Below are 26527 nucleotides of genomic sequence, written 5' to 3' on the forward strand. Positions count from 1 at the left end.
TTTGGCTTGAAAGATATGTTAAAAAAAAAACAATCCATAGCAGACTCGAACAAGTTATTATTATTATTATTATTATTATTATTATTATTATTATTATTATTATTATTATTATTATTATTATTATTATTATTATTATTATTATTATTATTATTATTATTATTATTATTGTTATTATTACTATTATTATTATTATTATTAATATTATTATTATTATTATTATTATTATTATTATTACTATTATTATTATTATTATTAATATTATTATTATTAGTATTATTATTTTTATTATTATTATTATTATTAATTTACGTTATCGGGCAATAGGCCTAAATAACAGATACATATTCTTAATTAGTAAACAACTTAAACATAAATAACACTAGCCCTTTACAACTGACGAAGGTGAGAAACAGGGATATGAAAATCTGCAGATGATTCAAGTCTATTGTAGCTGACACACATTTTAATTAAAGGATCGTTAGCGCCACATGAAGAAGATCGAAATGGGATCCTGATTAAAGACCTGCTTCTAAGATCCCTAGTAGGTGCAGAAAAACTGATCAGATTTAAAATTTCAGGTGCATCAATAAGCCCATTTAATAATTTATGCATGAAAATACATTGAGCATTCTTTCTCCTGTGTTCTAAAGTTTTGAGACCAAATAACTGACACCTGACATGGTACGGGGGGCGTGGCATTTGGTTTGACCAAGGAAGACGATAAAACATAGCGCGTGTCACCTTTTTCTGAACTTTTTCTATCATGTCTATATAGGTCACTTGGTTTGGACACCAAACAACGCAAGCAAATTCTAGTATAGGACGGACTAGGGCACAGTATAACGATTTAAGACAGAAAGGATCTTTAAAGTCGGAAGAAGCACGTAGAATAAAACCTAACATATTTAATGCTTTTGAGACGATTGTGTGGAAATGGCACGATAATATAAGTTTACTGTCTAACATTATTCCTAAATCACAAACTACAGATGCCCGCAGCACACTGTCTTGACCTATTTTGTAATTAAAAGTTATTGGAATCCTTTTCTTAGAGGAAGTAATGCAGTTACATTTTTGTACATTCACAAACATTTCGTTATCATGGCACCACGTCAAAAAACGGTGTTGACGCTTTCTCAATCGTAATAAATAAAGTTGTTGTCTCGCCGAGGTTTCAAGTGCTAATGTTTATTCCCTGTCAAATTCACTGCTCTTCTAATTCTTCTTATTTATAATTACGATCTAATCCGTTCTGTACTAATTACCCTAGTTGTCCTAATTCTAATTGTTCCATGACATTGCCTACCGTAAGGCGTCAACATGCCGGCCACCAAAAACCCAAGTGGGGTTTTTCTAATCGCCTGTCTTATTACCCTCTTCTTGTTCAGGTTCAGCTGCTTGTTGAGGTAAAATGCAGATTTTGTAGACAGGTCTCTTGAATATTCCTCTTTGTGTTTTTACTGTTACCTCTCGTACTTTTTCATCCTTTCCCTTATGCACTTCCACAATTCTAGCAAGAGGCCATCGTGTAGGTGGACAGTTATCTTCAAATAGAAGTACTAAAATGCCCTCTCTTATCTCAACCGGTTTTCCTTGTTTTCCCTTCTTTATTATAAGTCCTTGCAAATACTCTCTATGCCATCGTTTCCAAAATTGTTGGCTCATTTTTGTGATTAGTTGCCAACGACTTAATCTGTTTTGTATTATTTCCGTTTGATCTACATCATCGAGAATCCTAGGTTGATTTCCTATTAGAAAGTGACCTGGTGTGAGTGCTTCTAGTGATTCGGGATCAGTTGATATTTCGGTAATTGGCCTACTATTCAAAATTGCTTCTATTTCTGCTAATAGTGTGCATGCTTCCTCAAACGTTAAGCTAGTCTCTCCAGCTACTCTCACAAAGTGAAACTTAGTAGATTTAACCGCAGCTTCCCATAATCCTCCAAAATTAGGGGCGCGAGGTGGAATAAATTTCCAAGCTATCTGTTTCTCTAGACACCAATGATGAATGCTACTTGCATGTTTTTCAGATTGCAATAACTCGTACAATTCGTTCAGCTGGTACGAAGCGAGTAGCGGCTCCCTTAAAATTCGTCCCGTTGTCGGAGTGAATCTCAACGACCTTCCCTCGTCTCGCAATAAATCTCCGAAGAGCTCCGATAAACGCCTCTGTTGTAAGGTCCGATACAAGTTCGATGTGGATTGCACGGGTGCTAAAACAGATAAAAATAGCGATATAAGATTTTCGTGCAACTGCTTCTCGATTCGTTCTCGTAAAGATGGGCCCACAATAGTCAACCCCGGTGATAGAGAATGGTTTTGATGCCGACACACGAGTCGCTGGGAGCGGTGCTACGGGTTGCTGTACTGTATTCGGGTTGCACCTGAAACAAGTGATGCACTGATGATATGTCCGTCGCAGGAGAAATCTAGCACCCAGTATCCAAAAGGTTTAACGAATCTCGTTCAGCATAGCCTGCGGTCCAGCATGCAACATTTGACGATGATAATGATAAGCCAATAGATCAGCGAGAGGAAGATTTTTTGGAATTACTATCGGAAACTGCTCACTTTTGCTTAATGTTGCATTGCCCAGCCGCCCGCCTACTCGAATAAGTCCATCTGTGCCGATGAATGGGTGTAAATATTTAAGCGGTGACGTTTCTAAGACACGATTCGTCTTCGCCAATGTGCTGAGTTCGGGTGCAAATGCATCGCGCTGCGCCATACTACAAATGACTTTCTCTCCTAATTGAAGCTCAGTCGTCGTCAACCACCTTGACCCTTCATCGTCGTTGTCCCTTGCTGGTTGTTCTCGTTTTAGCCATCTACGTATGAAACGTAAACAGTAGCTCACTACTCTTCGCAACCTTGAGTACGATGAAAACTTTGCGAATAGTTGCTTGCTAAAGGATTCTTCTTGCGTGGCGATGAGTACAACAGCCTTCTCGTCTTCTATAACTGCATCCTTTTTTAGCTCTTGTTGCAGTGGCCAGAATTCTTCGTTCACTATTAACCACGAAGGTCCATTCCACCAAATAGTGGTTACTTCGTCCGGCAAGCATCCTCGGGAGACTAAATCCGCTGGATTTTCTGCACCTGGAACGTGCATCCACACGCACTCCTTCGTATGTCTCTGTATTTTTGCTACACGGTTGGCAACGAAGGTTTTCCATCCACTCGGTGATGAGTTGATCCAATGTCGTACCGTCATCGAATCAGTCCATAGGTAACATCTTAACTCGGCCTTCAATGACTCCTTGATGAAACCGTATAACCGACTACCTAATACCGCTGCGCATAACTCCAGGCGAGCCAATGTTTGTCTATTGGCGATCGGAGCCACCTTTGACTTCGATATTAGTAGTATTGATGACACCTTGCCATTCATTGTCTCGGCACGTATGTAAGAGCATGCTCCGTAGCCCTTTTCCGACGCATCACAAAATATGTGGATCTGCATTATCGTGCAATCTGATGGGCATACTAAACGTGGTACTGAAACATTTACTACCTTACTCAATTGCTCGACATTGCTGTGCCATTCGCGTTTAAGCTGCAAAGGGAGTTCTTCATCCCAGTCCAATGCCCTATCGCCTTCTGTTTTCCACGTCCACAACCGTTGCATGAATATCTTTGCTATCATCTTTACAGGATCTAGCAGCCCTAGAGGATCGTAAATTTTAGCAATATTTCGACACACAGTGCGTTTAGTTATCGGTTCGACGGGTTCTAGAGTTCTCATTCGTATGGACACGTGATCTGTGATGGGGATCCAACTCATTCCCAGTGTTCCAATCGGTTTTGACTCACTCTCGAATAGATGTTCTTCTGTAAGAGCCAAATCTTCCTTTGCTACGCCTTCAAGTACTGTTGGTCGATTGGAAGCCCATTTACGCAACTTAAATCCGCCCTTGGCCAATACTGCTTCTAATTGCCTCTTCTTTTCCTTGGCTTCATCTTCAGTACTTGCCCCTGTTAGTAGATCGTCTACATAAAAATCTTTCATGCACTCACATGCCTTGGGGAAACTCTTTCCATGATCTTCAAACGTTCGTTGAAGTGTTTTGACGGCCAAATACGGAGCCGAAGCCGTTCCGTATGTTATAGTATTTAACTGAAATACTCCTATCGGCTGGTTTGGATCAGTTCTCCATAGAATGCGTTGAAGAGCTCGATCGTTTTCTTCAACCCATACCTGTCTGTACATCTTTTCCACGTCAGCAACTAATACAACAGGTTTAAAACGAAATCTTATATAGATGGACAAAATATCCTCTTGTAGCTGTGGGCCCACTAAGAGCAGTTCGTTTAACGACCGCCCGGAACTGGTCTTACACGACGCGTCAAATACTACCCTGCACTTTGTAGTCGTGCTCTCTTCCTTCCATACTGCATGATGTGGCATGTAATATTCTTGCCATTGTGGGTTTTGCTCTATCTCATCATAATTGCATATATGTGTCATATGCCCTAGTTGTTCGTATTCGTGCATGAACCTTTTGTACTCCTGGGCCAGATTACTGTCACCTTTCATTCTTCGTTCCATGCTCATAAAGCGACTCAAAGCAGTTTCCTTAGATTTTCCCAGCATGTACTCAAAATTTGGTACCTTTGGTAGTCGAACGATATACCTATGATCAACCTCTGAATACTTTGTAGTTTCGCTATAGATTTTGTTGCATTCAACCTCATCTTCATGTAAGATTTCTTCTGGAAGTTCTTCCAGTGATACGAAGCGTTCGAATAATCCTTCCATTGTTGATTCTACAACACTATAGCATGAAATCGTGGTATATTCCTGCGAGTAGCTTCCTATCCAGATCCATCCAAATATAGTTTTTAGCATCGTAGGAAGGTTGGGAGCTAGATCTACACGACCATCTTCAAGCAATTCAGCGAACATTTCTGCTCCCAGCAAAACGTCAATACCTCTTGCCTTATTAAATTCTGGATCTGCTAATTGAAGGCCTTCAGGAATGTTCCACGTTTCAGTGGAAAGGGATTTAGTAGGGATGTTTGTGGTGATTTTCGGGATTTCCAAAAATTCAAACGTGCCTTCGTACTTAGACACTCTTGAGCGTATTGTACACGTCGTTACCCCTTTGGAAGCAACTGGAATTTGTCCTACGTCAGATAGTGATGTGTGAGTGTTTTTCCTCTCTAGCTTTAATAGTTGTACAACACGTTCTGACATGATGTTTAGTTGCGACTCCGGGTCCAGCAACGCTCGAGCTAAAATCGATTCACCAAAGGAATTAGTCAACCAAACCTGTGCTGTCGCCAATAGTGCTGTTTTCGATGCTGAATCGGTTTTTGTTACGGCTGGTATGCCATGTTGTGTTGTTTCTTCCATATCACACAACTTCGTGTGGTGTCTTCTTCGGCATCGTAGGCATTTCAATGGCGATCTACAATTAATCAACAAATGGTTTTTGTTCAAGCAGTTGAATCATAATCCCTTATCCCTTACCACCCTTTTCCGTTCATCTACTGTCATTCTCATAAATGTGCTGCATTGCCACAATTTATGCACTTGCTTACATACCTCACATGGTCGCGAACTAGGTGTCGGAGACGAGCTAGATGCGACTTGATCAATGCTGTGTCGCATTCCTGCAGGAAGGCCGGCCACCATGGATACACCCCTTACGTAGTTTCTGGTTACCTTCGCATTTGTAGCAGCCTTCTTGTCAAAAGCACCTTCCTCTCCGACCTTCGATGAATTGAGGATCCTGATCCATCGTTCGAGAAACTCAATTAGTTTCGGAAATTTGTCCGCCTTCTCATCCGCAGAATATTCCTCCCATGCCATCAACGTGTCACCATCCAGTTTGTAGAACAGCAAGCTGGTCAACGGCGTGTTCCACATTTTCACGGGTTCCTCAAGTCGTTCCATTCCGTTCACTAGTCGATTGCTCTCGTTCACTATGTGCTGCCACTCATCTGCCGAACTATTTTTCATCGCCTCCAGCGCAGCGAACGCCTTGAAATATTCTCTTTTAATACGTTTCTCATGATCAAATCGTTTTACCAGAGAATCCCATGTTGGCTCATAATTATCTGCCGTGTGCTGTGTGTGGTCGTATTGGCTGGCCAATTCACCCTTTAAGGCAGATAACAAATACTGCAGCTTCAATACTTCTGGTACATCAGAGGCAGTATGCACAAGCGACTCGAATCTATCCTTGAACGTTAGCCATTTTGTTGTGTCACCATCGAATGTTGGCAGCTCAATTTTCGGTAACCGCACCTTTGGCTGAGTTGTATTAAATGATGAACTAATGTACTGTTCGCTTGCGGTTCGCGTCGGTCTGGATTGGACGCGGAAAAGAAACCCTTTATCTCGTGATATTTCTGTTCAAACTCACGACGATCGGCTGCAAGCGATTCAATCATTTCGGTATCTTCGGCTTGGTGCACTAATATATCACGAATTGAACGAAACTCCATTTTAGTTTGCTCCAAATCTTCTAGCCGGCTTGGAATTTGGTTTACATGTTTCGCCGCGTCGAACTTGTTAATAAACTCCATCATATCGTTTATGTGAGTCATCACATCCCGGAGCTTTCTGGCTTGTTTATTTATCTGATTTTCGTTTGGCATTTTTACTTCGTAGACGCACCACAACACTTCACTCGTCGGCTTCACTTGGGTTTACGGTAGTGTTAGAGCAATGCCCTTCTAGCGGTTAATAACCTTTGCGATCGCGATGGCGACCTTTCTTGCTGCAATCACTGTTCTAACGCGCTCCAAATGACTAGCACTCCACAGATTTTACGGCGAGTCTCCTAGCATATCTCACTGATTCTTCTTCACGATATCGTTTCACACGATTTGCTTTTGTGATTTGTGAATCACACCTTTCGCGAAGACCCGGTTCGGTGGACCAAAAATGTTGACGCTTTCTCAATCGTAATAAATAAAGTTGTTGTCTCGCCGAGGTTTCAAGTGCTAATGTTTATTCCCTGTCAAATTAACTGCTCTTCTAATTCTTCTTCTTTATAATTACGATCTAATCCTTTCTGTACTAATTACCCTAGTTGTCCTAATTCTAATTGTGCCATGCACATTGCCTACCGTAAGGCGTCAACAAACGGTTTATGGAATCTTGAAGTATTTCGCAGTGATTTGAATTTTCAACAGCAAGGACCATCTTAAGATCGTCTGCATATAGTAAAACATTGACGTTGGGAACAGCAAACACAATATCGTTAATAAATATAATAAATAATAATGGCCCTAATATGCTTCCTTGTGGAACATCAGAAAAGTTACAGAAAGGGTCAGAAAAAGTTTTTCCAATTTTTACAGTAATGCAACGGTTCATTAGGTAGCTTTCTAACCATGCTAAAAAATTTAGTGTACACCATATTTTAATAAATTACCAAGCACCTTTGTCCTTGTCAAATGCAGCGCTGAAGTCGGTATAAATGACATCAACCTGGAGGCCCTTGTCAATATTGGAGTAGCAAAATTGAAGCAAATGAAGCAGGTTAGTTTCAATCGAACGTTTAGGCATGAAGCCGTGTTGCATAACAGATATAACAGGCAGGAAAGCGTAGGACATGTGGCGGAACATAACTTTTTCAAACAGCTTACTACAAGCACATAACATAGAGATTCCGCGATAATTACATACATCAGATTTGTCTCCTTTTTTAAAGACAGGAAACATGTAAGAAGATTTCCATATTTGCGGGAAGCATTTCGACTGTAAGGGTTTGTTGAAAAGTAGAGTCAGAATAGGCAAAAGAACAGCCTTACAGTGAATAAGAATTGCACTGGGAATGTTGTCCGGCCCAGAGGCATACAAAAGCTTGAGTTGCGATATGGCAGCATCGACTTCATCTTCACTGATAGTAGATGTGGATAAGTCAACTGCGTCGTTGATTGCAGAAAGTGCTGAAGATAGGTTGAGAGGTTTCGAAGAATTGCAGGTGTACACGGAAGCAAAATGTTCTGCAAAACCTTTGCAGAGGTCATCTTCACCCGAAATGATGTTTCCCTTGAAGTTCATTACAGCTGGAAGACGGTCGCAGGATTTCTTATTTCGTATGAATTTCCAGAATGCTAGTGGATCCTTTTTGAATCTGAATTCAATCTTTCTAACGTAGTGAGCATACGCAAAACGGTTTAACTGTTTGTACATCCGAGCAGCGCGAGCAAAGTTTGCTTGGTTGGTGCTGTTTCGAAGACTGCGCAGTTTTTGTTGGCCATTAGATCTCCGGCGTTTGGCGACGCGTAGTGCATTATTAGCCAACGGTGGTTACGGTGGAGGATTAAAGCAAGGAACTAACTGTTCGAATAATCCATTTAGATGATTTGTGAAGCTTAATACGCTATCGTTGATATCGTGGTTAGACTTTAATAATTCCCAATTGGTTTGAGTTAGCGCTATTGTTAATTCATCAAATTTCGTACGTCTAAAGTTCAAATCTCTCCTTTCTGGGGACTCAGAAGACGACAAATTCTGTTGCGGAACCATGAAGCTGGTAAGTAGAGCAGGGTGATGTGGATCAGGTTCAACTATGGATTCTAAACTCAGTTCTAATGGGCTCAATCGTTCAACGGTCTGGTCATCCGCAAAAATTAAATCAAGTATAGTATTGTTACAGTTGGTGATTGAATTAACTTGCTGAGGGCCGGCCAAATTAATTTCATCGAGGAGAATTTGGCAGGTAGGATGTATTCGGGAATTGCTGAAGTCAAGCGAAGGAAAATCGTTCCGAGTAATCCATTTAATATAGGGTTGATTGAAATCTCCGAGAATAATCAAATGATCGTCTTTATATTTTTCCCTAGTTTCATGTAGCGTAGTACAGAAAGTATTTATAACATCGGGGTTGGCAGCTTGGTCAGGAGGGAGGTAGAATGAGCCGATGACTAGGGAAACATCCAAAACTTTTACACGCACCCAAAGACACTCAATTGATGATGTATTAGTAGTGCACAGCGAAGCCGCATATTTGATATTCGTGGCAATGAGAACTCCTCCACCAATACATTTATCACTATTTATGGCAAAGCGATCCAATCGGAAGGTATTGTAGCGGTGGCTGTCAAACAATAGAGAAGATGGGTAACTATCGGTGAGCCAGGTTTCGATGAGAACGATCACATCCCACTCGGAAATAGCTGTACTGGTAAAGCATTCGGTATTTTTTGTGCGTAAACCTCTAGCATTTTGATAGAAAATATAGAAAGGATCCTTTAGTGATACATCGTGTCGGCGCGGACACGTTATTGTTTGTGTAGAAAAGGTGATCCGGAAGAGTTGCTAGCAATATTTATTTGCGGTTCTGTTGTTGATGCAGCGTTTGTTTGTATAACCGCGGTAGAGATCGAGTAAGAAGTTAGCTCATGACGCGTTGATTTTTTTAGCCCAAGCATGACTATTATATCAAGAATGGCCAAACATTTCGTGAAAAGGTTAACATTTTAAACTTTTAGATTTTGTAATCCGTAAACGTAAACGTAAACGTGAGCCGGTCTCCTGGTACAGTCGTCAACTCGTACGACTTAACAACATGCCCGTCATGGGTTCAATCCCCAAATAGACCGCGCCGCCATACGTAGGACTGACTATCCTGCTATGGGGGGAAATCAATTAGTCACTGAAAGCCAAGCCCACAAGTGGGTACAGGCAGGCCTTGACCGACATCGGTTGTTGAGCCAAAGAAGAAGAAGAATCCGTAAACGTAGAATGTTTCCATTTTGCCAAAAAGCTGAACTCTGCACTTTAGAATTTTGCGCAGGTACGATTTACATTAATCCTGCCCTGGAGCATCATGTTCAGTTTTTTCATTTGATTATAATTATATTTAGGATGGAAAATTTTTAAACACAGTTAAAATACTACATTTTGAAAATATTTGATTGCTAGAAATAACCGACATACTCATCTTGGGTTCAAGGTACTAAATAGGTCAGCTAATTAGCCAATAGCTTAACCAATTAGTGGTACATCTCGACAACGATTGTCACGCCAAAATTGAAGACGATTTCAAGAATAATCAAGAAATGGAAGACCTGAAATTTTGATGCCTTAGGTATGATTCTCAATCACTCGCCTTTTCCTAATTATCTAATTCAGGGGCCTCCAATTTTCTCAGCTCGCGGGCCGCATTGCTTCAAAAATAGCTATGTTAAGGGCCATTTGACACTACCTTTAACTGATGGGTGAACGTTTAAATCTCATTTTTATAACAAAAAACTAACACTACTTGTACAGTTTGGTATTACTAAAGGTTGATTTTTGTCTAAGAAAAGTAAAAAATACAATTTTATTTCAAAAAGACATAATCATTACGTATATTTATATTAACTCTGGCAAAGTCATCGTGGGTCGCATTATAAGCTCTTGAGGGCCGCATGCGGCCCTCGGGCCGTAGTTTGGAGACCCCTGATCTAATTGATGGTCTCCAACCTATGGGCGGCTGACCACTTATGGTTGGTGACGCAAATAGACGTGATCTGCGAAAGAATAGATTTGTTTTAAGAAAATTAAAATTTAAAAGCATTTTAAGAAATGCTCGTTCTTCTTCTATTTGGCGTAACGTCCTACACGGACATGCCGGTCTATACAGGCTTTCGAGACTTAATTCATTACCACGCAGCCGGATAGTCAGTCCTTGCTACGGGAGGACAGTCCATTCTAGGCTTGAACCCATGACGGGCATGTTATTGAGACATTCGAGTTGACGACTGTACCACGGGACCGCCCCAACTAGAAATGCTCATTACAAAACTTGTTGTACATATATTGTACAGTCTGCAAAATACACGTGCTAGATATAAGTGGGCCGCGGAAAACATTTATGTGATGCTAAATGGTCCGTGATCCTAAAAAGGTTTGAGAGCAATGCATTAGCACATAACTACAATATTGAATTTTAGATCGGAACCTGATATTCTATTATTTTATGTTAATTTGGTGTAGGCAATGTCGACTCTTTCTTTTACTTCCAACGGTAAATTTATTGAAACAAAAATAAAAAAACAAATAATTCGGATTTTGTATATAAAATAGCCATAACAAATGAAAACAAACAGATTTTGGCCTCAGCGAAACATCGACAAAAATGGTCTGGCACTCAACGTGTTAAAACTTGTCCACTTGTATTCTATCAGAGACTTTAAGCTGGGGCTCGAACCATGTCCTTGTTGATGGCCATTTTCCTTTTTTGATTGATGGTTCTTATTTTATGTACAGCAATTGTTTATCCGCGAGCTCCGCGAGTTGAAATCTCATCCGAAATCTTTTTGAAAGCAGCACGGAAACTAAAAATGACCGCTTGCTGGTGCTCAAATCGCGGCTACACGACCCGAAGTCTTTTAGACGTAAAGATTTCAGATTTTTGGGTTTACGCCTCTACTTTTCGGGTCCTGTACCGGTTTCTTAAGAATCGTCCATAATGCTGCTGGCGGAAGTGTTGCTCCGTCGCAGCGCCCAACGCCGGTGCTTTACACCGAGTCGGGTATATTTTTCCTTCGTCGACCGGTAAGTGCCTCCGACTATTAAGAAACGAGCGATTCTGAGGTTTGTGTTCGAATGCCCTTACTTTATTTAGGTTCTCATCTCTTATATGCTATTTAGTTGCTGACCGCATATAGGTCAGCTAACTGTAATTATAACTATTTTGATAACAAGTTTTATTTATACTTAATGCGACATGTACCAATGGTTTATGAATTGCGTAAAGTTACTTCCTCGTTTGAACCATGAGAACGGTTGACTACCTGTTTATGTTTGTTACGTTTCTGAAGCGCGCGCTATTGCTTGAACTTTGTTTTAACTTGAAGTGTTTTAATTTGAAGTGTTTTACTTCGCTACATCCGCATATATGCTTTTACTTCAAAATGAGGTCGTACGCAACCGTCCAAGTTTTCCTGGTTTTGGACATACCGTTCTGATTCAAATTACGGACCGCTTGATATTCCGGATATTCATCGCGTTATTATTTAATTTCTTTACATTTTGACCCTGACCATGGTATTTTTACATTTTAGATGATTACCATGATGCACTAGTTTCAATAAGAATGGTTTTTGACCCCTAGTAGGGCTTGATGACACAGTAAATAAATATATTTTCTCATTCAGTTCATCACTACAGGCATTATTATCAGTTTTACTTTAAACCGATGCCATCGTTATTTCTTCGATAAGTCATTGAAAATAAATCCCATAGGTGGTACAGGCAGGCCTTGACCGACAACGGTTGTTGAGCCAAAAAGAAGAAGAAGAATAAAAAGAAGAAGAAGAAGAAGAAGAAGAAGAAGAAGAAGAAGAAGAAGAAGAAGACGAAATTTTGAAGCTGTTTAGAATTTGAATAGAAACGTTCGTAATTTGAAACATGAGCTCGATACTGTCCGGAATATGAATCAAACGGTTCAGTAGGAGAATATTTTGATGATTTTCAGCATATTCATCATGTTTTTACTGATTTTCAAAAAAATTTGATTTGACAAATTTGATTTGATATGCGCTTACAAGCAATTCGGTAGAATTTCAAATTTAGGCTCGCGGAAAATCAGTGATTTCGGCTTGCGGTATTAATTTGTGTAAGTGTGTAAAATCTTTGCTATGGTTGCTGAAATTATGTGAAATTATGTCTGAGAGCGCTTACTGAACCATAAAATTTTGTTGCAGAAAAATACACTCTGAAAACTGTTTCAATCAACATAAAACATGGATAAATATTAACTGAAGGACTGGCAACCTCTTCGCATCACTTGTCACTTGTCACTTGTCACTTGTCACTTGTCACTTGTCACTCAAAGCGGCTGGTTGTGCTCTCTCACTCTCCTATTTCCAAGTTGATTTTTTACCGCGATTTTCTTGTTGATTAAGGCTTGAATTGTTTTAGTTCGGTTAATTTACACTCGCGCGTTCACGTATCACAAATTTGTGCGGCACCTGTGAATTGTACGGTTCAACATATAAACATTACAATCCGCCTGCGGTTGTTGTGATCACTCACTGTTCAGTCGAACTTTGGTCTATTTTGCGATGGCGTCTGTGATCTGTAAGAAATGTGAAGGTGCTATTAGCAACGATCCAATTCCGTGCTTCGGTCTTTGTGAACACTATTACCACGATAAGTGCATTGGACTTTCAACCCCGCTCCTGCCTGAATTTAAGAAGTCACAAAATTTATTCTGGGCTTGCGCGGATTGTGCTCAGCGTTTGCGGGCCGTTGACACTTTACGCTTCTCGCACGGCCTTTCTCGTGACGCTGCCTACCTTTTGGAATCGTTGCAGTCCGATTTCCGCGATTCCTCACGTTCTGTGCAGGCGGCATCAGCTGGCTTGCGACTTGAACTTTCCTCTTCACTGGATTGTTTTAGAAACGAGATAGCTTTGATGAAACAGGAATCAGCATCGTCAATTCGTTCCGTGAAAGATTTCATCGACTCACTTACTGCTTCTCACTCAATGGAACGCAACTACTCACAGGCTCCACTACTCACAACGCTTGATGAAGTTAAGCATGGCATCAAGGAGCTTGATCTCATGCACCGTGAGCTTCTCACTTCCTTCAACTCACTAATGAACAAGCTCAACTCTCATCTTGCCACGCATACCACTACATCGAGTGCTCACCATTCTGCGATTCCTGCAACGCACTCAACGACCACGATTCCAGTTGCGGCCTCTAAGTTCACCCATCAAGCTGTTGGTGAGAATCCTTCTAAACGTCGATTGTTGGATCGCTCTCCCGACCCATCGCCTACCAATACCGTTACACGCGCTATGCTTTCATCGGGCACAGGGTTGTCCTGCAATAATATTACGACCGTTCCTGAACGCCCACCCCGTACTTGGGTCTTTATCTCCCGTATTGCTCCTGATACTCCGATTGAAGCGATCCGCGATATGGCCTGTTCTAACATAGGGACAGACGACATCTTGGTATATAGCCTTGTACGACGCGACCGGGCTTTCTACGCTCTCCTACGTATCTTTTAAAATTGGTGTACCGGATTCGCACCGGGCTATTGCTTTGACTGCTTCAACCTGGCCTCGCGGGATCTCTTTTAAGGAGTTCATCGACCTAAATCCCCGCTCCGTCAATGTTTGGCGACCCACTACTGTAGCATCCCTTGCACCTTCTGCGCCTATTAATCGTGAATCGGATCATCCTTCCTCGACACCTTCTATCAACCACACGACACAACTGCGAAACGCTGATTTCACTATTTCGCCAGATCATGGCCCTATGAGCTTGCCTTATACGCAGTACTTTCAGCAAGCGTAAACCGGCTGATCCGGCTGAAGATTCTCATGAACTACCGACTTTACCCGAATTGATGGAAGCTAACCCTGCATCTAATACACATAATCCGTCCGACTCTCTTTCGCCGTTAATAACTTGCAGCGAGAGCACTCCCGGCGCATCTCGCTCTCTCATCCCTTCGATCGAACAATTAAACATCTACTATCAAAAAGTATGAGGATTGCGCACAAAACTAGACGAGTTACGCCTCTCTGTCTATCTGAGCTTGATATGGATGTGTTTGCATCGTGCGTTAATCACTTCATTCTTACTGGTGTATCTCGTGAAAATGTTTCTCTGCTTGATGGAATGTCGGTAAACGGTTTGCCGCAATTATCTGGCATAAAAAATATACGCGGAAGTCAATTGGACCTTCTATTTGCCAATGCTGCCAATGCTATGCCTTCTTGGAGCGCTGCTCCCCCGTCATAGCTTCACCTGTTCCACTCGTCGCGCTAGACAATCATCATCCTGCTCATGAGACAAGTGTGCTCCTTACGCACTCTCGCCCTGCATCCTCTCAACGAATACCTACGGCTCGTATGTTCAATTTTAGGAAACTGGACTACCAAAAGCTTCATCATATTTTAGCCGGTACCGATTGCTGCTTTACTGATGATGACATAAATCAAGCTGTAGCAGCGTTTACTAATGTAATCACTTCCGCCTTCCCTTCCTGCTGTCCTCTCCTATCCTGTCTACCGATCCCGTCTTCGCTCCTTTTCCGTACCATAAACTCCTTCCTACTCCTTCGTGAATAATTGTATACTATAGTCAGTAAGTACTATTGCTGTAACCCAACGTGGCCGAGCAATTAATAAAATAAAAATAAATAAATAAATAAATAAATAAATCAATGAAAAACTCACATTGAAAGAAATATTCCGTCACCTTTAAACAGCTTCATATTGCTGAAATATAAATCACATATCACAGTAAAGTGATTTCAGTAAACAAGCTGTCATTTTGGAGAGCACCCAACATTACTGAACGATTCAGTAAACTTTTTTTACTGAAAGGATTACTGAAAATTCAGTATTTTTTTACTGAACTGCACTAAAAAAGTTTTCTGTTTGGGATGCTTATTTTTCTTATCAAACAATGTTCGGGGTGCGTAGCTACTTCTGACGACTGAAATCAGTTCGCCGCGAATGTCAGAAGGCGCTCACTTGGCGATCAATTATAAAAAAAAACATATCATTTAGAGATCGTAAGGAGCGCGCGAAGGTATATGTTGGGACCAAAATATATATTTTTCTCTAGAACCTGTCGTTCCTGACGGACACAATCCTATCCGTTCTCAACTGTGAAAACCCGCACAATGGTTCATCAAGTAAAGCACAATTCGTTAAGTTAAAATCATGTATGAATCCTAACATGGCGACCACCAAAATTTAACCAATTTTTAATTCTCCAAAGAATCTGCTATCTCTCTCTCAAAGGGTAATTGACATACTCTGGAAGCTGGCCGTTTGAGACCCCTCTCGCAATTTTAACGGTTACTACTCGTACCACATTGTCTGTCCCTAGATGATAGTCATGGGAAAAATGATTCTTTTTAAAGATCAGATGCGGTCCAGTTCGCTCAGTGAAATGAACTGAACGCGTGCGGTGATTCTTTCGCACGCACGAGGAGCGGTATGTTTTAAAATATCGATTATATGCTGCAAAAATGTTCACCCGATTTTATTTTATTTTTTTTTATAAAGTTACATTTACGAACATAGAAAAAGGAAATCAAAGTTTTGATGATTTTGATGCTCCACTAAACTTTAAATTTATCACTATGTGTTTAATTTTCTTATATCGTTATTTATATTGTGTTCTATTCGTTTAAAGTATTTTTTTATAAAAATGTAAATTTATCGCCGTTCAAAATAACGGATTCATAACACTCGTTCAATTAATCATACAGTTAAAAAATAACTGTTGTTAACTATAGTTCATGAGGATAATCTTTTTCATACAGTGGAGCGCCGTTTATCCGGGCTTCTCGGTACTTGACCTCGCTCGGATATGCGAATAACACGGATAATGAGTCAAAGGACATATTTTATCACCAATTCCTGATTAATATTTGGAAAATTATCTTATTTTTTGATAAAAATAAACCAGTTTTTATTGACTTTATGTTTTTTCCATAAGAATATTTAAAAATTGCCTTGAATTATCGTGTCTTTTGTTATGAGAATGTGGTATTTTAATTGCTTTTTCTAATATCTCCCTCATAACGCAATGTCACCATTGTATTGAACTGTCCTTTCTCAACAGCACGGATAAACGGACAGCCGGATAAAAGATACCCGGATAAATGGCGCTCCACTGTATATTCAAAGCCGACAAGGGGTTGCTCTTCTAACATATGGAAAATTACTTGCAGTTTCGGTCTGATGAAAAAAAAAACTAGAGCGAGAGTGTATCGCTATTTTGCGGTTCCCGTTTCGCGGATAACAAAATCATCAAGCTTTCTCGTTATAGTCAACACACTATCAGATCTACCAGAGTGAAAAAGCATGCTGATTTTTTGTTTTTAAAGAGCAAAAAATGATTGTGTTTATTCATACACTAGAATACATCGATTGATTCAGTTCAGTTGACGAAATCTTAACTAGGTTTCCTGCCTGGTGGTGTTTACGATAGGGGTTTGAACTTACAGCTCAAGCTTTTCTTTTGTTTGAGGAAGAAAATGAATGTTTTCCTTAATAACAGCACAGAGTGGCTATGTAAATGAAGCGTTTAGCTACTGTGAGGATAAAATCCATAATGAAATTGATAGGAGAAGAATATTTACAAAAGCTTACTACACTAACTACCCTAGCTTAACCTAACTTAATTGCGAACTAGAGTACTAAAATAAGTTCCTTATACTATCCGAATCCGAATTTATACAGGTCTGTCGAAGTCGATCTAGGATATCCTGGATCTTCTCCGTTAAAATGGGCAAACCAGTTTGTGCATGTAGATCTGTGGTTGGGTACCGATTTGGAAAGTTCATTATTAATTTCAAAAACCTGTTTTGAATGGTTTGTAACGATTTAAAATTGGAATTTGAACATTTATGCCAAACGTTACATGCATAGGTTATCGATGGCAAAACAATCTGACTGTAAATAATCTTTTTGTTTTCCAGTGACAAACTTGATTTGCGCTTGATGAGAGGGTATAGACTAGTGGTGGGAGCTCGGAATCGGACCTACCCGATTCCGATTCCGTGTTGGGAATCAATTCCGGAGCCGATTCCGATGCTAGAATCGATTCCGATTCCGGAGCCGATTCCGGAGTCGATTCCGGAGCCGATTTCGGAGCCGATTCCGGAGCCAATTCCGGAGCCAATTCCGGAGCCGATTCCGGTGTTGACTCCGGAGCGAAATCAGTCCGGGAATCTCCATGCGAATGGATCTTTTACAAGTAAATTTGGATTTTTGCGGTTATCAATACGTAGTATGATTGGACCCTAACGCCTTTTTTATGGCGATGCCAAAACTGACTCCGTTTGGTAGCCGATTCTAATTTATGAGCCATTTCCGATTCGATAGCCGACTTCTATTCCTTAACCGATTCCGGAGTCGATTCCGGAACCGATTCCGATTCCGGAGCCGATTCCGGAGTCGATTTCGGAACCGATTCCTATTCCGGAGCCGATTCCGGAATCATCTTTGGAGCCGATTCCGATTCCGGATCCGATTGCGGAATCGATTCCGGAAACTGATTCCAGACCTACTAGCCGGAATCGATTCCAGAAAACTGCGGAGCTAGCCGGAATCGATTCCGACAAAAACTTCATTTTTCCCATCACTAGTGTAGACTCTTTAGCATCCAGGTTGCCTTGACTTTGATGTTTTGGACATGATGTTTAAAACAGAGCCGCTGATCAAAAACTACACCTAGATATCGTGCGGTGCTTGTCCATGGAATGTTAATGGGACCCATTTTAATATTTCCAGCCTTACGCTCTATTGTGGAAGTTCTAGTGCCAGTTCTGTATGGGACTAATAGCATTTGAGTTTTGTTGGAGTTTATGTTAATTTTCCAGTCGTTCAGATACTTGACAAACGTGTCAAGGCCTCTCTGAAGCCCGGTACCAACGTGTCGTAAGGTCCTGCTTGAGCACAAGATGGCAGTGTCATCCGCGTACAAGGCCAGATCCGTGCCTGACCTCAGTGAAGGAACATCGGCCGTGTAGCAATTGTACAACAGAGGACCGATAACACTCCCCTGTGGTACACCCGCACAATTGGAATATGATTCGGATTTTTCCGAATTCACGTAAACAGCCGATGTTCGTTCACTGAGGTAGTTTTGGACCAAATGAACCAAGTAGCAAGGAAAACCCTGCAGTCTGAGTTTGTAAATGAGACCATTATGCCAAACGCTATCGAACGCCTTCTCTACGTCTAGAAGGGCTATGCCAGTGGATTTTCCACTTGTTTTGGCATTGCTAACAATCTGCATCACTCGCTGTAACTGCATGGCAGCCGACCGCTGCCTCCTGAACCCAAACTTTACGTCCGGTAGGATGTTGTTAGCAGACACGTGGGTCTCCAACCTCGTGTGAATTATCCTTTCAAATATTTTGCTAATGGCACTCAATAAAGAAATAGGACGATAACTCGATTCCGAGCATGGGTCCTTTCCAGGTTTCAGCACTGGCACTACTTTAGCAAGTTTCCACACTTTTGGAAAATATCCCAATTCAAGGCACCTGTATCCCAATAATAATATCCCAATTCAAGGCAGAGCAACCCTAGTAAGCAAGATGGCAGTGCTGTAACTAACGTGTTTGAGCATAACATTGAATATGCCATCCGGTCCCGGAGCCTTGTAGCTAACACTGTATTTAATGGTTTTTAGAACTTCCCCGCAGGTGACACGGTCAATCTCTGTGGTATCCACAGGTACAGAACTTAACTCCCTGATGCTAGAATGAACAGCATCCTCAAACGGGCTTGTGAGTGGATCACTAAGCCTGTGGGCTAGCGCGAAATGAGAAGCCAAAGTTTCAGCTTTTTCACTAGGAGTGAAAGCGGAAGTAGAAGTGTTTTTAAGAATGGGGATGGGCTTCCTTTTTTCTTTCAAAACCTTTGTCATACGCCAGAAGGGCCTCGAGCATTTTGGGAAGGTACGTACCCTGTTCGCAAACTGGTTGTTCCTAACTTCAATGAGTCTGGGCTCAACCAGTTTAGCTGCTTGTCGGAATGCAGAGTAGAAGGCCTTATCTCCTGTCCTTTGAAACCTACGCCTGAAAGAGTTTTTAACGCGTATAAAACGCTTTGTCACCGCATCCAGTTCTAGAACTTTATCTCGGATGTGTACCAAGGGGACCGCGCGTATCTCGGCCTCCCTCATACAATCAACGATGCTGGAGATTGCTGCGTCGATATCCTCAACCGTAACGAGAGAGGGGGAGGCATCGATGTGCTCCCCCATGTGGTGTTCAAAACGAAGCCAGTCCGCTTCCCGATAATTTCGCTGCTGTCGTCTGATTTGTGACCCCGAAGCACTGATGCCCATCGTCACCGGTAGGTGATCAGATGAAAGTCCCGTGATAGTGGTCGGAACATCAATGCGGTTGGATATATTTGTTAAAAATATATCTATAGTTGAACTGGAATTACCTGTTTGGTACGTCGGACGAAATGGGAAAGCCACAGTGTAGGACCCCACCTGTGAGTCCTCCCACAATAGCCGCCCGTTTTTGTTGGCGCGGACGTTGCCCCATTCCTGATGACGCGCGTTCAGATCTCCAGCTATGATGAATCTAGCTGATCTACGTGTGAGGATACGGAGATCACGTTGCAGCATTTGTGTTGAACCATCAGCGTCGCGAGCCTGCTTCGGGCAGTAGACTGAGATGAAATCAATGTTGCCCTCAGCTGATGGCACTTGAATCCCAACTGCCTCAATAAGCTGTGTGTCAGGTAGGGAGAGTGTTTTGAATGCTAAAGATCGACGGATAGCAATCAACACTCCTCCTTTAGTTTGATCCAGGCGGTCAAGGCGTACTACTGTATGCTCTGGCAGAAAGAAGGATTTTTCTGGTTTCAGATGCGTTTCTGTCAGCGCAAGCAAGTCGACAGCCTCATTTCGGAGGAAGTCTATTAGCTCTAATCGTTTAGGTAGGACAGAGCAAGCATTCCATGTTGCGCACTTGATCATCTTAAAGATGGCTCGTGATGAATTCGACCATTTTCATAAGAATTTGATCTGGTGGGCACATCTTCGAGATGCGCTTAAATTCCACCCACAGGCGGACAATATCGCTGAATTGCGATTTTACTTCTTCTTCGCCCTCAGCATCAAGTCGAGATCGAAGATCATTCAGTTTGTCCTGTGCTGGTTGACGGTGGATCTTTCTTGGAGCTGGATGAGGCCCACTGGTGGAGACGATGGACTGTTGTCTCATGTCATGATGTTGAAACAGCTCACCATGCTCTGCCGTTTCCATCGTCACAACCTCTGAGAGCGGTTGTTGTTGATGCTGCTGCGCTTGATGTTGATGTTGTCGCTGTTGTTGCTGGTTTCGTTGACCTTGTGGGTGCTGGGGCGGTTGTAGCTGTTGTTGCTGCTGCTGCGACCGTTGCTGTTGCTGCTGCGGCTGTTGCTGCTGCTGCTGCTGCTGCTGCTGCTGCTGCTGCTGCTGCTGCTGCTGCTGCTGCTGCTGCTGCTGCTGCTGCTGCTGCTGCTGCTGCTGCTGCTGCTGCTGCTGCTGCTGCTGCTGCTGCTGCTGCTGCTGCTGCTGCTGCTGCTGCTGCTGCTGCTGCTGCTGCTGCTGCTGCTGCTGCTGCTGCTGCTGCTGCTGCTGCTGCTGCTGCTGCTGCTGCTGCTGCTGCTGCTGCTGCTGCTGCTGCTGCTGCTGCTGCTGCTGCTGCTGCTGCTGCTGCTGCTGCTGCTGCTGCTGCTGCTGCTGCTGCTGCTGCTGCTGCTGCTGCTGCTGCTGCTGCTGCTGCTGCTGCTGCTGCTGCTGCTGCTGCTGCTGCTGCTGCTGCTGCTGCTGCTGCTGCTGCTGCTGCTGCTGCTGCTGCTGCTGCTGCTGCTGCTGCTGCTGCTGCTGCTGCTGCTGCTGCTGCTGCTGCTGCTGCTGCTGCTGCTGCTGCTGCTGCTGCTGCTGCTGCTGCTGCTGCTGCTGCTGCTGCTGCTGCTGCTGCTGCTGCTGCTGCTGCTGCTGCTGCTGCTGCTGCTGCTGCTGCTGCTGCTGCTGCTGCTGCTGCTGCTGCTGCTGCTGCTGCTGCTGCTGCTGCTGCTGCTGCTGCCGCTGCTGCTGTTGGAATTTTTGCTGCGGCTGCTGATGTGTCTGGGGCCGATTGACCTGTTGCTGCCGGTTGGGACAACCAGGACAAGAGCAAAAATGCTGGCCTGTAGGACGGTGGTTTTGTCCAACCCAGTTTAATGGTTGTTCCCATGACGATCTGGTTGGAATTGGCGCAGGAATAAAGCGCTTTGGTGTTGACGCTGTCAAGTTGCGTTTTTGCAGATAAAGTTGAGCAATTTCTATTGTAAGGACTGTGGTTTCCCTGACAGTTTGCACATGTTTGTTCACCACCCAGTTCTTTATCACACTGACGGGTCCGGTGATTTCCAGCGCATTTCGCACAACGTGATTTCTGTGCTGATTTCTGTCCGGTGATTTCTGTGCTGATTTTCTGAGTAGGAGAATGCACTCCGCACCGCGTACGAAGGTTAGTTGCAGCCGGCATGATCGGTATGGAGAGTTTTCGCACGGAGAATCAATACCGCACCGCTAGCGTGCGGAGATGTACGCACACATTCATAGTGCGCGCGGAGAACGTCCGCACGAAGAATCAATATCGCACCGCTAGTGTACGAAGATGTATCGCACACTTTCAAAGTCGACAGGGAGAGCGTCCGCACGGAGAATCAATACCGCACCGCTAGCGTGCGGAAGAATCATATCCATTTATCTGGCGGTGTGGTACTCGTTCACTCAGTGTAAGGATTGGAATGCATCATTCAGTTCTGATTCAATTTGCCCTTGTCTAGTAGATGAGTATCTACGATTCTCGCCAAAGACCATGATCAGTCTAGGGTTGGACGTTGCGGTATTTTTTATGTTTAATTTTATTTTAACAAACAACTTAAAAACTAAGGCGGCGCTCTGGGACCAATCGAACGAGACAAACAAACACGACTCTGTTCGATAGGTGCTCTGTCAGCTGTTCGATGTCTTATAGACCTGTCATGATGCACTGCAATACGCCTATCTTATCAACTCGAAAATGAAGCATTTTCATAGTTTAAATGAACATCCATCTGCAGGGGGAAGATTCAACAAGTAATATACTAGTTATTCATATCAAAAATAACATAAAAATCATTCAAATTTATTATTGAAAAATGTAAACAAACGTCCATGCCAAAACACATACAGTGCATATACATGCATTGTGTACACGTAATAGTTTTATACGTTGCAAACCTGTATATTTGATGTTATAATTGATTGTGAAGCATTGCAAATATTATTGATAGCTATTCTAAATATTTTATACGCAATTTTAAGATGAAAAAGAGACAAACTACGTAAAAAAACTTGAAAATGTCTCGCATTGAATTCTATCTACTGTAGCTGTGAAGCGTTTGACAGCCAAGGTACTCACAGCACAGGTGGGTATCGAACATCACAGACAGAATCAACTGACATGTTCGACTCGAGGTTTGTCTTGTTTGTTTGTTTGTGTCTGACAGTGCACCTCCATATGATTATATGGGTTTGTTCGTGTCTTATGTCGTGTTCGATTGCTGCTAGAGCGCCGCCTAAGCGGATTGCGCGCGCGTCCGATCGCTGCCGTTGCCGTGCGTGGAAGAAAGTTCCCGCTGTTCGGGCGATCACCTTTCTGCTGTTGCCCTCTCACGCACACCAACCAACGCGTTGATGGCCGCCAAATTATGGCACTCTAATTATCATCTCTTATGGTTCAATTCGCTAGTTATAATATTCGCTAATTATAGCATTGCAGCTGCCTCAGCTCCTAACTCTTGTGTATAAACAGACCACTCTCCGCTAACCTTATCCTCTTCCTTCAGCATTACCATTTGTCCCTTACTCAGCTGGTGCACTGCCCTATTCTTCTGATAAGAATTATGCAATTCTCCCATGTATTCTACACCCCATCTTCGCCAATGATCTTGCCAATTTGATGCAACTGTTTTTTTAGTTTCAAGCTATTCATAGGAACTTCTAACACATTCTGATCGGGTAGTGCTAGCAATGACATCCATATAAGAAAATGGCCTGGAGTAAGAACATAAAGTTCGCGAGAATCTTCTGAAAATGGTGTAAGGGGTCTAGAATTGAGTTGCGCTTCAATTTGAGTCAATACTGTAACGAAATTTCCAAATGATAGCTGTCAATCGCCAAGCACTTCCCGCATTGTTCTTTTCGCTGCCTTTACCACCGCCTTTCAAAGCCCGCCGAAGTTGGGAGATCTCGGGGAGATGAAACTCCAAGTTATACCACACATCACTGCTTCACGCTGGACGATCGCTTTAGCCGACTTGTTTTTCAGCATGCCAAATAACTTCAACAGTTCCTTCTACGCGCCATGAAAGTTAAATCCATTGTCCGAGTACACATGAATCGAAAGCCCGCGCCGAGAAATGAACCGACGAAAAGCCGAGATGAAAGCTCCCGTCGAAAATTCTTTCCCCAGTTCGATATGAATAGCTTTGGTGCTAAAACAAACAAAAATATAATAAAGATTTTAAAGCCGCAGCCTTACGGTGCGTTGGCTTTAGAAACACCGGTCGACAGTAGTCCTTTCCGACGAAAGAAAACGGCCTAAATGGAGTTATCCTCTCAGCCGGCAAAGGGTAAAACAAATGACTGAATTTGCTGAAAATCATCAAAATGTTCTCCTACTGAACCGTTTGAGTTCAGTAGGAGAATATTTAAATGATTTTCAGCATATTCAGTCATTTGTTTTACTGATATCCAGTCAAAAGACTGATACTGAGACTGATACTGACTGTGAAAATTTTCAGTAAAATGTGTTTTATTCAAACGATAAAACACATTACTGAAGCAAACTTTGACAATTTTTCGGTGTACAGTGGTCGGCAACATACATTGCCCACTACGTACGATTCAACATTTTTCGTGAAAAATTAGGTTATCGTACTGTTTTATTTTTTTAACATTATTCGTTATATACTTATAAATGTGCAGTACCAAACTATGGAAAAATGCAAAATTTGCTTCAATAAAATAATACTTTTTTCCGAAATTGATTAAAATAACTCTAAAAAACTAATTCGTCCACTTTAATTATTAGAAAGAAAATATGTTTTGAACAAATATATCACCAATATACACCTGTTCTCACTTTCCTCTGAATCGTTATCCGGTTGCTATGGATCGCAATCCATGAGAATGGATCGCAATCAACTACGTCTGAATCGTTTTCAGCTACGTTTGGATCGTTTTCAGCTACGTTTGGATCGCTCTCAGCTACCTTTGGATTTTGCGTTAGCTCGCGCAAATTTTGTTGCGGCGCATAGTTTATTTAGTGACCGCTTGGCGTACCTCACGATTCACATCACAACAGACGATATGAAAAGCAACAATTTCATATTGTTCTATGTTTGAACCCAATTGAGAGCTTCTCATTGAATTCTGAAACCCCATTTTTAAGCAATGAATAACATTTGACAGATTTATCGGCTTCTATGCATCAGAATAGATTCCCAACCAGACCATAGCAAAGAAGGAATATCCGGCTAAATCTTGAAAGCCTAAACAGGACTGAATGACTACGTATGTTGTCACGCCAAAAAGAAGAAGATTGTGCATGTTTGTTTGGAAAAGTTTGGTCAAATAATCAATAAAGTATGAATGGTGATGTAAGCTTCACATAAAAAAGTGATTAGATTTTACAATTGAATGCATTAATTATTTAATTCTTTCCTTGGAATGCAAATGTGTCCCGCGGTCACTGAATAAACGGTTGCGCTGCAATGAAATTTGCGCGAGCTACCGCAAAATCCAAAGGTAGCTGAGAGCGATCCAAACGTAGCTGAAAACGATCCAAACGTAGCTGACAACGATTCAGACGTAGTTGATTGCGATCCATTCTCATGGATTGCGATCCATAGCAACCGGATAACGATTCAGAGGAAAGTGAGAACAGGTGTAATAATATACATGCATTCCTCTGGCATTCCATAGAATTATCTAGATAGCGGACAGGGCAAGCATGTGTTTTGTTATAATCATCGTACCACCAGAAGATCTCGTCGACTCAAGGAGTATGTTTTCCTTGAGTATTTTAAGATTGATATTGTTTGCAAACCAGCGTTGGGTACAATACCATGTACGTTCGTTCAAAATTATGATATATTTGTGTTTTTATTTGTTTATGTTTGTAACACCGGGAAATATGAGTTAATGTAGCTTGTGGAAACCAGTTACGTTTACCATAAATTTTAATGAAACAGGTTGAATAGTTACATCGAACCGGTAACAGTGCAAGTGTGCTCCAGCATAACTTGTTTTGAATCATCATTGGTGCCGTCTGGTAGGAGTGTGTGTGAATCTGAGAGAGAGTGTAGAGGAACCTGGGGCATTACGGCCTGCTGGAGCAAAGTGGTTACTTGCGATGTTGGCAAATCCGCACGCTCAAATGCACTAATATGGGTGATTTTACGATATATAGCAGCTTTTTCATACTTTTTTTAATCAAGGGCCTGCAAAACCTTCTCGAAATTGCTTAAATTATGTTATAGATAAAAGTTTACATACAATAAGACTGATAAGGTAAAAACAAACATTCAAATTTCATTAAGATTCGACGCATTTTGAATATGTATTCAATTCCGCTGGGCTCGTTTTTATATGGATATTGGCCGTTGGCTGTTAAAATCATGTCAACACTGCATAAACAGCCAAACAACCAAATGCACTAAATTCATTAGAAAATTTCAACCTAGATTATTTTGGCTTGAAAGATATGTTTAAAAAAAACTGGCTCGAACAAGTTAGCTAATGACGCGTTGAATTTTTTAGCCCAAGCATGACTATTATATCAAGAATGGCTAAACATTTCGTGAAAAGGTTAACATTTTAAACTTTTAGATTTTGTAATCCGTAAACGTAGAATGTTTCCATTTTGCCAAAAAGCTGAACTCTGCACTTTAGAATTTTGTGCAGGTACGATTTACATTAATCCTGCCCTGGAGCATCATGTTCAGTTTTTTCATTTGACTATAATTATATTTAGGATGGAAAGTTTT

At 41.9% G+C, this 26527-nt stretch overlaps 2 protein-coding genes across 2 annotated transcripts; both read right to left on the reverse strand.

The window, feature by feature from the left end:
* Positions 1–5322: 5322 nt before the first annotated feature.
* Positions 5323–5965, reverse strand: LOC133393146 (uncharacterized). The gene is made up of 2 exons (XM_061656605.1): positions 5549–5965; positions 5323–5411 (listed from the first exon to the last, which is right to left on the reverse strand). The coding sequence occupies exons 1-2, from the start codon at positions 5963–5965 to the stop codon at positions 5358–5360; spliced, it is 471 nt and encodes a 156-aa protein (XP_061512589.1). The 3' UTR covers positions 5323–5357.
* Positions 5966–20202: 14237 nt separating this feature from the next.
* On the reverse strand, positions 20203–21245 carry LOC133392245 (putative uncharacterized protein DDB_G0271606; the record flags this gene model as incomplete). The annotated part of the gene is made up of 1 exon (XM_061652058.1): positions 20203–21245. A coding segment is annotated over one exon (807 nt), but the record flags the coding sequence as incomplete, so codon positions are not given.
* Between the last annotated feature and the right edge of the window lie 5282 nt (positions 21246–26527).

Source organism: Anopheles gambiae, chromosome X (assembly GCF_943734735.2).
Source record: "Anopheles gambiae chromosome X, idAnoGambNW_F1_1, whole genome shotgun sequence".
Lineage (NCBI taxonomy): Eukaryota > Metazoa > Arthropoda > Insecta > Diptera > Culicidae > Anopheles > Anopheles gambiae.

What these genes read in the sequence shown, in the direction of transcription:
- LOC133393146 (XM_061656605.1), bottom strand. Translation starts at nt 5,965, where the DNA reads ATGAAAAATAGTTCGGCAGATGAGTGGCAGCACATAGTGAACGAGAGC. An exon ending in CTAGTTCGCGACCATGTGAG is followed by an intron (nt 5,412 to 5,548) that starts GTATGTAAGCAA and finishes GATTAATTGTAG; the next exon opens with ATCGCCATTGAAATGCCTAC.